This window comes from Periplaneta americana, chromosome 3 (genome assembly GCF_040183065.1).
Source record: "Periplaneta americana isolate PAMFEO1 chromosome 3, P.americana_PAMFEO1_priV1, whole genome shotgun sequence".
NCBI lineage: Eukaryota > Metazoa > Arthropoda > Insecta > Blattodea > Blattidae > Periplaneta > Periplaneta americana.
The window spans coordinates 20,716,439-20,731,651 of record NC_091119.1 but is presented as its reverse complement, the minus strand read 5'-3'; the positions used below and the strand labels follow the sequence as shown (position 1 = coordinate 20,731,651).

Sequence of the window (15,213 nt, the reverse complement as noted above, 5' to 3'; positions counted from 1 at the left end):
TCTTAAATTGATTGAGCATATCGGGAATTAAATCAATGGCTTTCCAAAAACATGCCATGAAATGTTTCATACGCAAACATTTTTATCTTCAAAGGGAAACAAAAAATAACAATTATTGTATTAAATTTTTGTTTGAAATATCTCAAAGAATAACCCCCTGTAATTAATGACATTATTTACTGTTCACTATGTATAAAGATAAGTAAAACTTCAACAACGAATACGATAAAATACAATTTGCGTCACAATAAATTATTGTAGTATAAAAAAGAGGATTACTATCATAGACACAGGGTCGACGCATGGCGAGGGCTTAGATTGCGTAACCAGTGTAGAGATCGAGTTGCCAGTAGAGAGTAAGTAGACTGAGAGCTGCAGATCGCGATCAGACGGTGGCGGTGTTCAACCTCGTCTACACAGCAAGGTGCGTACAATAAGTTTAACTTCTATTAACACCACAGTCTACTATATACAGTCGCGAAGCTCAATATGTAGTCAAAATGCAAACATGGGTAGTTGCCCACCACTAGGATCGCTACTATCGCCTCATTATCACAGATCTCTCTCCTAGCAGCCGACAAAATATGTTACACTTTCGTTGTCATGTTCTTTTGGAAAAATTAACACCTTCCTTCCATTATTGAAATATTAAATGCATAAAGTTAATTTATTACTTTAATGAAGTATATTAAATTCCACCATAAACTCGAAGATACCTGCAAGAAATAAGTTAATATAATTTTTGTTTGTTCAAAACGAACTGAAATTTACTATAATAGCTTCACTCATTCAAGATTATAGCGATAATTAACTATGAAACCAGTAAATATTAATTTACATTTCTCTTTACAACAATAATAATGGAAATATGAATTAATGGAGTAACTTACGTGTACCGGTACTTGTAGTGTAGGCTTACGTAGTTAACAAAGTGGGATGAGGTTAAGCAATAATAATCACACCAGAATTGGAAATAAAACGTGATCAATAAATTTCATTAAAACAAACTTAATTTTTCTACGTCTTTAGTAAAATAACACATAAAATAATAACAAAATTAATAGCTACAATTAAAAATATATCCTCTGAAAAAAAAGTAAACCTAACCTTTATTTCTCTGGAAATTTAGCAGCCTAAGTGACAGAACTTTAACCGGTATCTAATGTCCTTTCGGTTAGACTGAAATTTTCATTGTGAAATTTAAGGATATAATGTATTCTAACAGTCACAAAGAACTTCAAATTAACCGTTTTGTTTCTGCACAGCATTCTTGTGGAAACCCAGGAACCTTTCTGAATCTTTCGGAAATCCGAAAAAGGATAACTCTGGTCTCTTTCTCTTACTGTTGCTACAATTTATAGCACTACAAACATCTCATCCTTGTCCCATATTATTATTCCAATTATTATATTTTAGCCATTAACATTTTCATTATAACCAATAACGAACATTTCACAAGCATCAATGTGAAATACGCAACGAGCTAGCACTCGATAGAAATACGACACAGTCCAAAGTCGACCATGGACAGTCTATTGTTTCTAGTTGCTAACCGCTTGGAGCGCTTTATCACGAGATTTGCAAAAAAACACCTCAAACTTCGCGACTGTATATAGTAGACTGTGCTAACACTGTAATTGAAGACCTGAATTGACATACATCCCAAATCCAATATTGACCTTTTACCAGTCATATTACGTGATGTTTTACATAGGCTGCCATTCTGTAAAAAGAATATCCGAAGTTCGACTCTAACTCTGTTTTTAATCATACAAATATTTATTTTAATACTCTTATATGGTAAGAGTACACAGTATTATGCTTTCGTGAAAACTTTACTTTAATGGACTTAGAATGTTTTCCAATTCAGGTCTTCAATTCTGTGGCTGGGAGGAAAAAGGTCTTAAGTCAATTTTTTGTGAAAATGAGATTTTTATACATTCTGAAAGCGGAAACAATTCTCTACAATCTGCTAAACGGCTGAAGTCAAATAACACTCCTGACTGGATTTATAGAGCGTTACCAAATGTCCTAAGTATTTTTTGAATCGAGCACACACAGAATAAAGGACTTAAGAATATTTAATACTTTATTCCTTACAAACCATCACATGTTTACTTTCCAAGCTTCCCTATTAAAAAGGTTTAACTTGTATTTTAGCCATTTTATCACATACTGATGTCCTTTCCTTTTAAAACTTTAAGCACCAGGGTAAACAGTCCTATATTGCTTAAGAACTATTTTGTATTCTTTATAATTTACATTTCCATTTACTTTGACACGAAAAAGGTCTTATGTTTAAATAGTCCCTTCTTCTCAGTTTCAATTGTAGTCTTAAAAGGGCTTAAGTGCGGCTACTTTTAGAAATAATCAAGAAAATTGTTAAATGAGCAACATTACCTATTTTACAGGAAATATAAACAAATAATATCCAGGAAAAACTTCTTAATTAAAAGAACTCTATAATTGACACCAATTTCAATCTTTCTACTGCTCTCCTGAAAAGTATAACATGTTTTCTTAAGACCTTTTTCTTCTCGGGCACAGAATTATAGGTATTATTTTCTGTATATAAACTCCCTGGTGGACTTCCAGTGGAAACATACAAGCAAACTTTTAGAAAGGGTGGAAGTGAAATAACCCTGCAGATTCTCAGGACGAAATGTTTTATGTAACAAAAAAATGTAATATCTTATGTGTTGAAAGTTCATACTTTTCTCAGAATATGACGTTATTCGGTAACTATTGCGAGTAGGATCGTGATTTTTGTCCATATCGATAGAAAATCTAATAAAGAATCATTTACCAGCCTGTTGAGATAACTTTCTTAACGAATTCGTGAAAGAATGTTTTAAGCTATAGCCTGTGTCACGGAGTTTTTCTTCAGTTAGAACGCGATTTATACGCCTTCTTATTTATTTCAAAACTAGCCGTACCCGTGCGCTCCGCTGCACCCGTTATAAATAAATATAAAGTAATTACATAATTAAAATAGGACGTTTGATCCAGGGAACATTCGTGTTTGATAGAAGGATAAACCGTTTAATATGCGACTTAATTTAAATTGCATCCAAATAATTAAAATGCTATCATTTTGGTTCAGAGACACTCACTTGGTGCAATGACAATTTCTTTAATCTGTTTCTTAATTTTTATTACATGCAACCATAGTTTAATGAAGATCGACATCATTTAGATTTAATGTGTATATTTTATTTTACTTGTTATAAGTTCCATTGAATTATGGTAATAACTTAATTTTAACCCTTGTTTTCTACGTATTCAGTAAATGGCGCTTGGCTCACTATGGTTGTGAACCCTTCAAATAACTTAAATTATATTATATAATATTACATTACATATATTATATTATATTATATTATATTATATTATATTATATTATATTATATTATATTATATTATATTATATTATATTATATTATATTATATTATATTATATTATATTATATCAGAAGTTACTGTAATAACATTATAGCATTATGTCCATCTAGAGAAACTACACTTTCCAATGGTGAAATAAGAATTAATTATACAAATCGGTTAATTCAGCTTTCGATATTACTCGTACTTCATACAAACACAGAAACATTCTCTGTAGGCCATCTTTCATAGCTTTCGATTGTTGCTGTCCAAGGCCCCTTATAGACGAAGTCATTTGTTTTTTAATTCAATACACGGCCTTAGCTGGCAGCTATTTTAATTTTAAAACTCATTTATCTCATTACATATCAGTCGTATCAAAATTTTTAAAGGAATAAAACTTATCGCAAATTATTAAAAAAAAAAACTTTTGTTATGCAACATTTTTCACAAAAATCAATAATAGGCGAGATATTTCAACTTATTTTGTTCAGGCCCCCTTATAATCCCCCTTTTAAATAATGTATTTTGAGTGTCATATAGCCTAAAATCTAAGTTACATCGAACTTAATTTATATTCCAATTTTCATTGAAATCCGTTCAGCCATTATCGCGTGAAAGGGTAACAAACATACATACAGACAGACAGACATACAAACAAAAATTCCAAAAAAGCGATTTTCGGTTTCAGGGTGGTTAATTATATATGTTAGGACCAATTATTTTTGGAAAATCGAAAATTACCAGAACAATTTCGGCTACTGATTTATTATTAGTATAGATGAGCCAGTTCCATAGACTTTTCCATTAAATTCTGGATTGTTGAATGAGATGGTTGTCAAACGCCATGATATTTCTATGACATCTTTGCAACAAACATTATCAATTTATCATAAATGAAGATTGGCTGTTTTCGTGTGCATTTCATACCGCGAAGTAAACTGATCTGCACTGAATGGAAGTCAGATTTATACTAATACTTTACCCTAATGTGTAATTTGGCCATACTACGCAATACAAAACCTTCCCATGCTCGATTCAGGGGAAATTTACTATTCAGTTAACTCTTAAATTGGCAATGTAGCCTCCAGATATGGAGAGTAGCTGCGAATATATTGAATAAGCAGTCGTGGACAGCCGATAAGGGGTGGTCCTCCAGCTTGGAGGTTGGGCGAAGGGCTAACAACTCATCACCGTAAAAAACAGCTTGTTACCTATCCCTATAATAAGATGCATATAGATTGTTAGTTGGGAGACCGGAGGGAAAAAGACCTTAAGGGAGGCCGAGACGTAGATGGGAGGATAATATTAAAATGTATTTGAGGGAGGTGGGGTATGATGATAGAGACTGGATTAATCTTGCACAGGATAGGGACCGCTGGCGGGCTTATGTGAGGGCGGCAATGAACCTTCGGGTTCCTTAAAAGCCATTTGTAAGTAAGTAAGTAAGTAAGCCTATCCTATAGGATACAACAGGTTAATAGGTTATATGCTATAATTTTAATAGAATAGAAAAAAATTGGTAGGAAAATTAAAATTTCACAACACTATAATATTGCACAACTGCTCTCAAGCGCCTGAAAATTCCTGAAGCCAGTATAACACCTCGAACTACTGGCAGACATCTACCGTGATGAATTGCGAAAGAGATCGTTTGAATCCTGGTGTTAGTTACCTCATAAGGGGAAAGGTGTAGTCATCTATGAAGAATATCCAAGAGCCAATTCATGGGTCAGCACCAAAAAGAATTTGTCGTCTTCGGAATATATTAATGCGATCAAGATGTCCTGCAACCTTACTGCAGTGCGCTCCGTTCCTGGCAGAGCTTTCAGCACGACCCGTTGCCGTCAACCTGGCTGCAACGAGACAGAAACTCTTGGCCACGTGTTGGGCTTTTGTCGGAAAGGAGAGTTATTGCGTAACAACAGGCATCATAGAGTCCGTGGAGCTATCGCCTGTCTTCTTCGGAACAAGGGTTGGGAAGTTCATGAAGAGGTCCACTGTATTTCTGAAGACGACTCTCACAGAAGAGCGGATATAATAGCAATAAACAGGCAACAACAAAAGGCTAGTATCATAGATCCAACTATACGCATGGAGAGAGATCTAAACCAAGCTCATCAGATTGATCAGGAAAAAGAGGGCCATTTATGAACCTTGTATTCCCTACCTTAGTGCCAAGTATAACATCCCTCTCTTCAATCGGTCACTGACAAGTTTATTTTTTGGTGGTCGGAGTTCTTTACTAAAATTTACATATAATTTTGTAAAACAACTATTAATATCATCTTTTGAAATTCAAAAAATCATCTCGAAAATTCTTAAAGACTCCCTGCAGATTATACAATTTCATTTATACCACTCAGAAGGCCTTAATTAAGGATAAGTTTATGCTAGTTTTAAATAAAATCTTTTATTTATAAGTATAATTTTAAAGTCATCTTCTATGATTTTATTTTATAATATGCTAATCAGTGGTGCTTAATTATTACATTTTATTTTTATAACAATACTCATATTTAATTAATTATATTTTTATGCTCGACCATGCCGAAATGTAGTAATTATACACCTGGTAGCAGCCGTTTAATGGACCTCATTAAAGTACACCGATTCATTAAAGTTCAGGTGTTCCACCAATCACAAAATACCATTGTAGCAATATGAAAGCGCAAGTATCGATTATTCTCGGATATGCAATCGAAAGACAACTAGCGCGAGATTAGACAATATTAAACTCAGTCGAAAAAAACAACACACAAATTAACATCAATTCACAGTCATCTTCCAGCCTTTCACAAAGCAGATTGCCGCAAATTCATTTCACCAATTGCCGGAAAAAATTAATATGGTCGAGCATAAAAAGTCGTATGAAACTTGACTATAATGGTAATTAAGACGCTAGTATGAAAATTATGAAACTCGCTTGCGCTCGTTTCATAAACATACTCGCGTCTTAATTACTACCATTATAGGCTCGTTACATAATGTACTATTATTTGCTATTAATTTCCGGATCATCGTGGTCATCCTTAATTAAGGCCGGACGATTTATTTCTCTCTCTCTCAAATATGGACATTGTGATAGTTGTTTTCTTTACAGTCCGACACGGTTTAATAAACTAGTGTGAGAAATGAAGTTTTGCCAATTTAACGGTTAATGAGTATCAACTAATAGATTGGGAAGGTACACCAAAATATGTTGTGTTTCCCCTGAATGAACTTAAAAATAGGAGAATATTTTTTTTAATAAACAAATTGATTATCCGACACATCTAAAAGATTTAAAAGTTTTAGAAAAAAAACATAATTAGGTCTAAGCTACGTATATACATTATTAACATATTTCCACAAAAACAAACCCAAGTACTCGTCAAATTATCATGCTTATTCTACAAGAAATATTCTTTGTCTCTCACCAATTGAATTTCAGTGCAATACGAAAGTGATCTGACGCTTAGCTTTAATTTCGGCTAGAGGCGAGGAGAAGAGTGTGTTGTGTGTGTTATATTCACACAAGTACATAATGGTTGCAAAAAACAGAATAACTTTACATATATCATTTGCAAGTGTTTTAAAATAGCTGTAACAGTTTATTTTAATAATTTACTTTGGTTAAATTCTATAAACAGAAATATAAACAAAAGTTTCGACTATTTCTTTACAGCATTCATTTGCAAGTGTTTTAAAATAGCTATAACAGTTTATTTTAATAATTTACTTTGGTTATGTTCTATAAACAGAAATATAAACAAAAGTTTCGACTATTTCTTTACAGCTTTCATTTGCAAGTGTTTTAAAATAGCTGTAACAGTTTATTTTAATAATTTACTTTGGTTATGTTCTATAAACAGAAATATAAACAAACGTTTCGACTATTTCTTTACAGCATTCATTTGCAAGTGTTTTAAAATAGCTATAACAGTTTATTTTAATAATTTACTTTGGTTATATTCTATAAACAGAAATATAAACAAAAGTTTCGACTATTTCTTTACAGCATTCATTTGCAAGTGTTTTAAAATAGCTATAACAGTTTATTTTAATAATTTACTTTGGTTATATTCTATAAACAGAAATATAAACAAAAGTTTCGACTATTTCTTTACAGCATTCATTTCCAAGTGTTTTAAAATACCTGTAACAGTTTATTTTAATAATTTACTTTGGTTATGTTCTATAAACAGAAATATAAACAAACGTTTCGACTATTTCGTTACAGCATTCATTTGGAAGTGCTTTAAAATACCTGTAACAGTTTATTTTAATAATTTACTTTGGTTATGTTCTATAAACAGAAATATAAACAAAAGTTTCGACTATTTCTTTACAGCATTCATTTGCAAGTGTTTTAAAATACCTGTAACAGTTTATTTTAATAATTTACTTTGGTTATATTCTATAAACAGAAATATAAACAAACGTTTCGACTATTTCTTTACAGCATTCATTTGCAAGTGTTTTAAAATAGCTGTAACAGTTTATTTTAATAATTTACTTTGGTTATGTTCTATAAACGGAAATATAAACAAACGTTTCGACTATTTCTTTACAGCATTCATTTGCAAGTGTTTTAAAATAGCTATAACAGTTTATTTTAATAATTTACTTTGGTTATGTTCTATAAACAGAAATATAAACAAAAGTTTCGACTATTTCTTTACAGCATTCATTTGCAAGTGTTTTAAAATAGCTGTAACAGTTTATTTTAATAATTTACTTTGGTTATGTTCTATAAACAGAAATATAAACAAAAGTTTCGACTATTTCTTTACAGCATTCATTTGCAAGTGTTTTAAAATACCTGTAACAGTTTATTTTAATAATTTACTTTGGTTATGTTCTATAAACAGAAATATAAACAAAAGTTTCGACTATTTCTTTACAGCATTCATTTGCAAGTGCTTTAAAATACCTGTAACAGTTTATTTTAATAATTTACTTTGGTTATGTTCTATAAACAGAAATATAAACAAAAGTTTCGACTATTTCTTTACAGCATTCATTTGCAAGTGTTTTAAAATACCTGTAACAGTTTATTTTAATAATTTACTTTGGTTATGTTCTATAAACAGAAATATAAACAAAAGTTTCGACTATTTCTTTACAGCATTCATTTGCAAGTGCTTTAAAATACCTGTAACAGTTTATTTTAATAATTTACTTTGGTTATGTTCTATAAACAGAAATATAAACAAAAGTTTCGACTATTTCTTTACAGCATTCATTTGCAAGTGTTTTAAAATACCTGTAACAGTTTATTTTAATAATTTACTTTGGTTATGTTCTATAAACAGAAATATAAACAAAAGTTTCGACTATTTCTTTGCAGCATTCATTTGCAAGTGTTTTAAAATAGCTGTAATAGTTTATGTTAATAATTTACTTTCGTTATATTGTATAAACAGAAATTTAAACCAAAGTTTCGACTATTTCTTTACAGCATTCATTTGCAAGTGCTTTAAAATACCTGTAACAGTTTATTTTAATAATTTACTTTGGTTATGTTCTATAAACAGAAATATAAACAAAAGTTTCGACTATTTCTTTACAGCATTCATTTGCAAGTGTTTCAATGATATGATTGGATGTCTTCTCTTGGGTTGCCATCCTAGTACATCCACATATGAAGCTATGTAATTCATGCTAATAAATTGACCTTGGGTACACGAAGGTCAACTATGTGCCCTCCAATCACTGGCCTTACATTTGGACAATAAGCCTGCACGTACATTTAAACCGATATATCTTGCTAAGGATGTGCTACTGTTATGGAGCTGTTACCGTGCCTACGAGTGAAACGAATAAAGAAAGATATAGACGTAACTATATAGAAAAAAAAACGAAGTCCTTCGTCTTGATTTATAAACTGTACTGTCTCAGTAGATATGTATAATTAATTTTGTGCGAGATCGTGCGTATTTGCTCGTTTTCCGCACAGAACCAATACGCGGTAAGTGTGAAATACCACATTCACTATTCCCAACGTAACACACATAACAATTTCCCTCTTCTTACCGCTTAAGCGCGACATTCATTTTACTGCTTTAGGCTTTTAACATATTTTTAGAGACGTTTAACATAGTAATAATTATAAATTGGAAACTTACCACTGCAATTTCACCTAAATTGCAATACCACTGCAATTTCACCTAAATTGCACTGTTAATTATTGTTTTTAAATATTTGCAGAAATTAAGTAAACTCTACAACACCACAAAAGTTACTGCATTTGTAATGCAAGTAACATTAAGGAAGCCGTGAAAAAATCAACAAGATTCCAGATGCGGATGTTATTACTGCAATATGCTATATAAATAATATTGTTAAAATATTAAAATGAAAAATAAATCATTACATAACCTTACCGTTTGTTTTAAGTTCGCATTTATAGACTGGGGGGAAAAAAAGACAGACGTATATCACGGCCTGCTGGAATATAGTAAACACAGAAAACATTTTATAGCAACAATGTTGAAGATAGATATTTTAGTTTTTAAAAGTTGCCGTCATTGAACAGAAACCAAGATGGAGATTTCATTGCAACTAATTAGAAATTCCTCTACGTTTCGCTTTTTCAATCTTTTTCTCGAACTTGAAAACATCAACACACCGCTCTTGTAACGCATAGGCCTATTACTATTTTTCTCAAAAAGTGGAAAAATATGAAAAGCATGCGTCATATTTTACGTAGACGTACATGTTCAATCCGTGGCGCTACAGCCCGTAAAGGGCGTAGACCGACCAGCCGGCTGCTGGCCTGACGCCCACATGCCGAAGCAGAGGTGAACGATCATCCAACCAGAATGCAGGTATCGTGTGGTTAGCACGATGATCCCCCCCGCCTTATAGCTGGCATTCGCAATCGGATTTAGCTATCTATCGTACTTCCCCAAGTGCATCACGATGCTGGGTGGGCGCCGGTCCCATACACTGGCCGAAATTTCATGAGAAAATTTCTTCCCCCATGAGGACTCGAACCAGCGCGCATTCCGTAACGCAAGTCCTAGGCAGGATGTCTTAGACCACGAAGCCACGGCGCGGGACAGACCTACATGTATCAGGAATAAATTAAATATAAATTAAAAGGAAAATTGTGTAAACTTTGAACATTGGGACAATTATAATTCAGTATTAAAAAACAACAAAAATTAATTATAAGTAAACTAATTGGAATATCAAAGTGAAAATATGTGTATTGCAATGCTATTTTTACTTTAAATGTTATTTAAGTGACTGTGCTTCATTTAATTTAGGATATTATTATTATTATTATTATTATTATTATTATTATTATTATTATTCTTAATTAATGTTAGTATTACTTATTAGTATTATTATTAATTGTATTTTTTATTAATTGTGTTTATTACTATAATTATTGAGTGTAATTAGTTACCACTGCCACCGGGTATATACCCATTGCAGTGTGAATACATACATACATACATACATACATACATACATACATACATACATACATACATACATACATACATACATACATACATACATACATACATACATACATACATACATACACACACATTGTAAGAAATATGCGGTAAAAGTTCAAGATTATTTGGTGTAAAAATGTAGAAGTTAGAAATTTCGCAGATCCATACTCATAATCCTACAGAAAATCATCTATTAAAGAATAAACATATACAATAGAATTCCTCGTATCCGGCAACTGTGGAGCAAAGCCAGTGCCGAATAATTGATTTTGCTGGATAATTGGAAAATACGTTTATATGTTATGTAAATACATACTGTACTGTACAAACATTTTTTTTTTGTTCAAATTTAATAATTTTCATACAGATATTTAAAAGTAAAGTTTTGAAATATGTAAAATGTTTATTTTTAGTACTTAATACGGTAATGTACATTCATCAGTTCATAATTATTGTAATACATAATACCGTACAAAATACCAGACGTTTTGTAACCTTATGACAATTTTAAATAGCAGCCATGTGATGTGAAGAGCAGTGTAGCCAACGTCCCAACTATGAAAATGAAGTAACGCTCGATGATTTCAACCTCTTTAACGTCTTCTTCTTTATAAGGGGGTGTTTAAAAAATACGGGGCATAATTTCAGGTATGTATTTCCCACATGTAGACAATCAAAATAGTTCATTACAACATGTGTCCGGAAATGCTTCATTTCCGAGTTATGGCCTTCACAACATTGAAATTCACCGGAACGTTTTTCTTTCCGCAGGTCGTTGTCATTACAGAAGATGTTCAAAATGTCCACGTCCTGCTTGAATACAGATCTCACATCGATGTCTCATTGACCTGCGAACACGATCCCAAACTCCAGGAGTATTGCGTATGTTCTCAGAACATGCCACAATTCGATTCCGAAGGGATTCCAAATCAGGCACCGGAGACGAATAAACTAATGATTTAAATGGCCCCACAAGTAGAAATCGAGAGGGTTCAGATCAGGTGAGCGTGAAGGCCAAGCAATTGGGCCACCTCTACCTATCCATCGATCAGGAAACCTTCGATCCAAGTACCTACACAACACTGAATGTAACCTTCGCCTCGGAATGAACTGTCAGAGTGCCCTCTTAATGTCTCCTTTGACGGCAACGACCTGCGGAAAGAAAAACGTTCCGGTGAATTTCAATGTTGTGAAGGCCATAACTCGGAAATAAAGCATTTCCGGACACACGTTGTAATGAACTATTTTGATTGTCTACACGTGGGAAATACATACCTGAAATCATGCCCCGTATTTTTGAAACACTCTGTATATACTATCTACCACTAGAATTAAACTTTTACGCCCTGTAGGAACAGAAAATTTCACACTTTCCTATTTAGACTCGTCCAACACCCCTTCGAAACGGGCGAGTTCAAGTGGTAAATTTAAAGATGTCTTCTCTGCGCAATGTTTGCAAGGCCCAAGTGACAGCTTACCGATGCTACCCGATCTACTCCAGGGACATAACGGGGTTTTCTATGTTTTCACACGTGAACAATGTAAAGAGTAAACAATATGCGACATATGCGATCCACGAAAACCACTCACATCTTCGTCCGACTCTTTCCTTTCGCATGAATGACTGTTTCTTGGCCTAGCCAGAAGTGTTGTTATTTTGGTATTGCCGGTTATTTGGATGCCGGATACGAAAGATTTTACTTACAAAATAAACAACGTCACGTTGCGGTCCACGATTCTCGGTTCGAGATAGAGTCTTTGGTTCACAGCAACGAACAATAGTCTATTTGGAAATCGTAGCTAACAGAGCTTCCTTGCCACGATTGCAGATTCCCTTACTGTTCCGTACATTAACAATGAATATTGGCTAATTCAACATCAGTGAATCCTTCCATTAAGTCAAGTGAGGTTCCTGTAAGGTTAATCACCCTTAACTGTTTATGCTTGAGTATAATAATGTCGAAAGACGTGCGTATAGTCTAAACTGACAGGCGTTTCATAGCACTACCACATTCTAAACATTTCGACATATAACAAATTTATAAGTATACGCTGTTAAAATTTTATCATAAAAATCGTAATAAGTTTGTATTACAGGCACACAATTATGACACAAGACGAAATATTAATTCAACATTAATAGAACCTAAATGTCTCACATCTGCTGGTCTAAAGCATAGCATTAACTTTGGCCCTCGGTTGTACAATGCTTTAACTAAATTACACCCAGAACTTCTAACATGTAACCCACTAACATACAACAAGAAAATTAGAAACGTGTTAATATTTTCAAGTTGATTAAATAAATTTATAGCCTATATGTATTAATTAATCAACCTATATTATATTTGTATTCTATAATTTTGAAATATATACTAGTCCTACTTTTCACGTGCGATATTATTCTTCTCTAGTGTTAATATTATATTATATAATTCCATTGCCGCTGTAATTATATTTTAGTTCTTATTTTATTTTACTTATTTATTTATATTATTATTTTTTATTTTAATATTATATCTGAACTGCGACCGAGCACGAGCGCTGCTCATTCGGTCTCAAATTTTGTTAATACTACTGTATCTTCTTTTTATATTGCTTTTATTATTTTATTTCTATTTCTCGTGTTTGTTTTGTAATTATATTCTGTATATTTAAATTTAAATAAAAAAATATATATATTTCATACAAGTTGAGAGGATGCGAAGGCATTTCTTTCCCCTTCTACTTGCCCTGAGTCCGTCAGTGACAGACCGGTAGCTGTTACCTCTTATACCTGCACCCCCAAGTTGTGCACACAAGAAAATAAAATATTAAAGGAAGTACATAAATGGATATAAAATACTGTGACACAAATATTTGACAATTACATGTTTCAATATATTTTAGTGTCTTTTTTACAAAATTTTCAACTAATAATTAATTACATAAAGGGATGTTAGTTTGTATTATGAAGTCGGGGGGGGGGGGAGCGACACAGTGCAGATTGTTCCGTCCGAGTAGCAACTAGCAGTGCAGAAAACATTTATCTTCTGCTGTCAGTAATGTGCCAGTTGATATAAACAACAATAAAATGAAATATAAACGGTTAGTATAGATTTTCGAAATATAATTACCGGTAAACGTTTTCAATAATAACAATTTTCACTATGTTCAAAGTCAATTAGTCGAACGTTAGTAAGATAGACAGTAGCATCTTCCCCTTCACGCGGATGGTAAAGAGTGTGAGTAGAGGGGAAAGCCTATCAACCAAACTGAAATGGGGATTAGTATATACAGTCACGAAGCTCAATACGTAGTAAATATGCACTAGGATCGCTACTATCGCCTCATTACAGACAATGTGAAATAGTACCGGCACAGTCTATTGTTCCTAGTATCCTCAAAACTCAAGCTTCGTCACTGTATATACTAGACTGTGGTACTACCATTCATAAAACAACATACCATAAAATATGTGACACATTTATGGAAAAAGTATAAGGGCAAAAGAAAACGTAAATAGGACGTTAAGTCACTTGCATTTTTCTTAAACAAATATCAAAATATTTGCACGTATACCCCTTCCACTCTGTATAACATGTAATTTTATTTTTTCACATTTCAGTTGATTTAAACAGTTCCTCGTCAAGATGCTGGATTCTCTGTCAGAGTGGATCCTGGCTGCAGGCATCGTCACGTTAATAGCTTACGTCATTGGCACATGGACTCACAATCACTTCTATAAGATGAACGTGTACCATCTTAAGCCCATACCATTCTTCGGTAACATGGCACCTGTGGTTTTGGGCAGGCTCTCATTCGCCGACTTCATCAATGATTTGTACAAAAGGTTGGAAGGTCATAAATATGGCGGCTTGTATGAATTTCTGAACCCCGTAATTATGATTAGAGATCCTGAGTTAATAAAACTTGTAACTATTAAGGATTTTGAATTCTTCCTGGACCACAGAAATCCCTTTAGTGAAGAAATTGATCCCCTTCTTGGGAAAGGACTGTTCAACCTTAAAGGTAAGAACCAAATTAGTCTAACTTGATAACTACAGTATTTTGTACTTTGTGAAGAAAAGATTCAGAAAATAGCAATAAGAGTAAATACTAATCTAAGTGATTCAACTTATATTTACTTTACAATGCACAGGATCCCTCGTTTGTAATAGACCTTTCTCCATCAGCTACTTGTTTATGTTTCTGGACGACGACACATTAGTTTTGTATTGTATTGTATTGTATTTATTAACATTCCATTGTATTCATACATTGCTTCACAGCTAGAATATGGAACAAGTCAAAAAACTTAATACTTTTATAATGTCTTAATTTATAGTCACAGTCTAGATGAAATATATACAGACGAGATTTGCAATATAGTCTA

At 32.8% G+C, this 15,213-nt stretch overlaps 1 protein-coding gene across 2 annotated transcripts in view; it reads left to right on the top strand.

The window, feature by feature from the left end:
* Positions 1-288: 288 nt before the first annotated feature.
* The window catches only part of LOC138695833 (cytochrome P450 9e2-like), a 33,398-nt gene continuing 18,473 nt past the window's right edge, over positions 289-15,213 (top strand). The window contains exons 1-2 of one of the 2 annotated variants that reach the window (XM_069820102.1): positions 289-424; positions 14,446-14,849. In XM_069820102.1, coding sequence (XP_069676203.1) covers positions 14,471-14,849 — 379 coding nt within the window. In that variant the 5' untranslated portion in view covers positions 289-424; positions 14,446-14,470. Of the gene's footprint in view, positions 425-11,817; positions 11,840-14,445; positions 14,850-15,213 lie in introns of those variants that run through there. The other variant, XM_069820103.1, reaches the window with a different exon arrangement.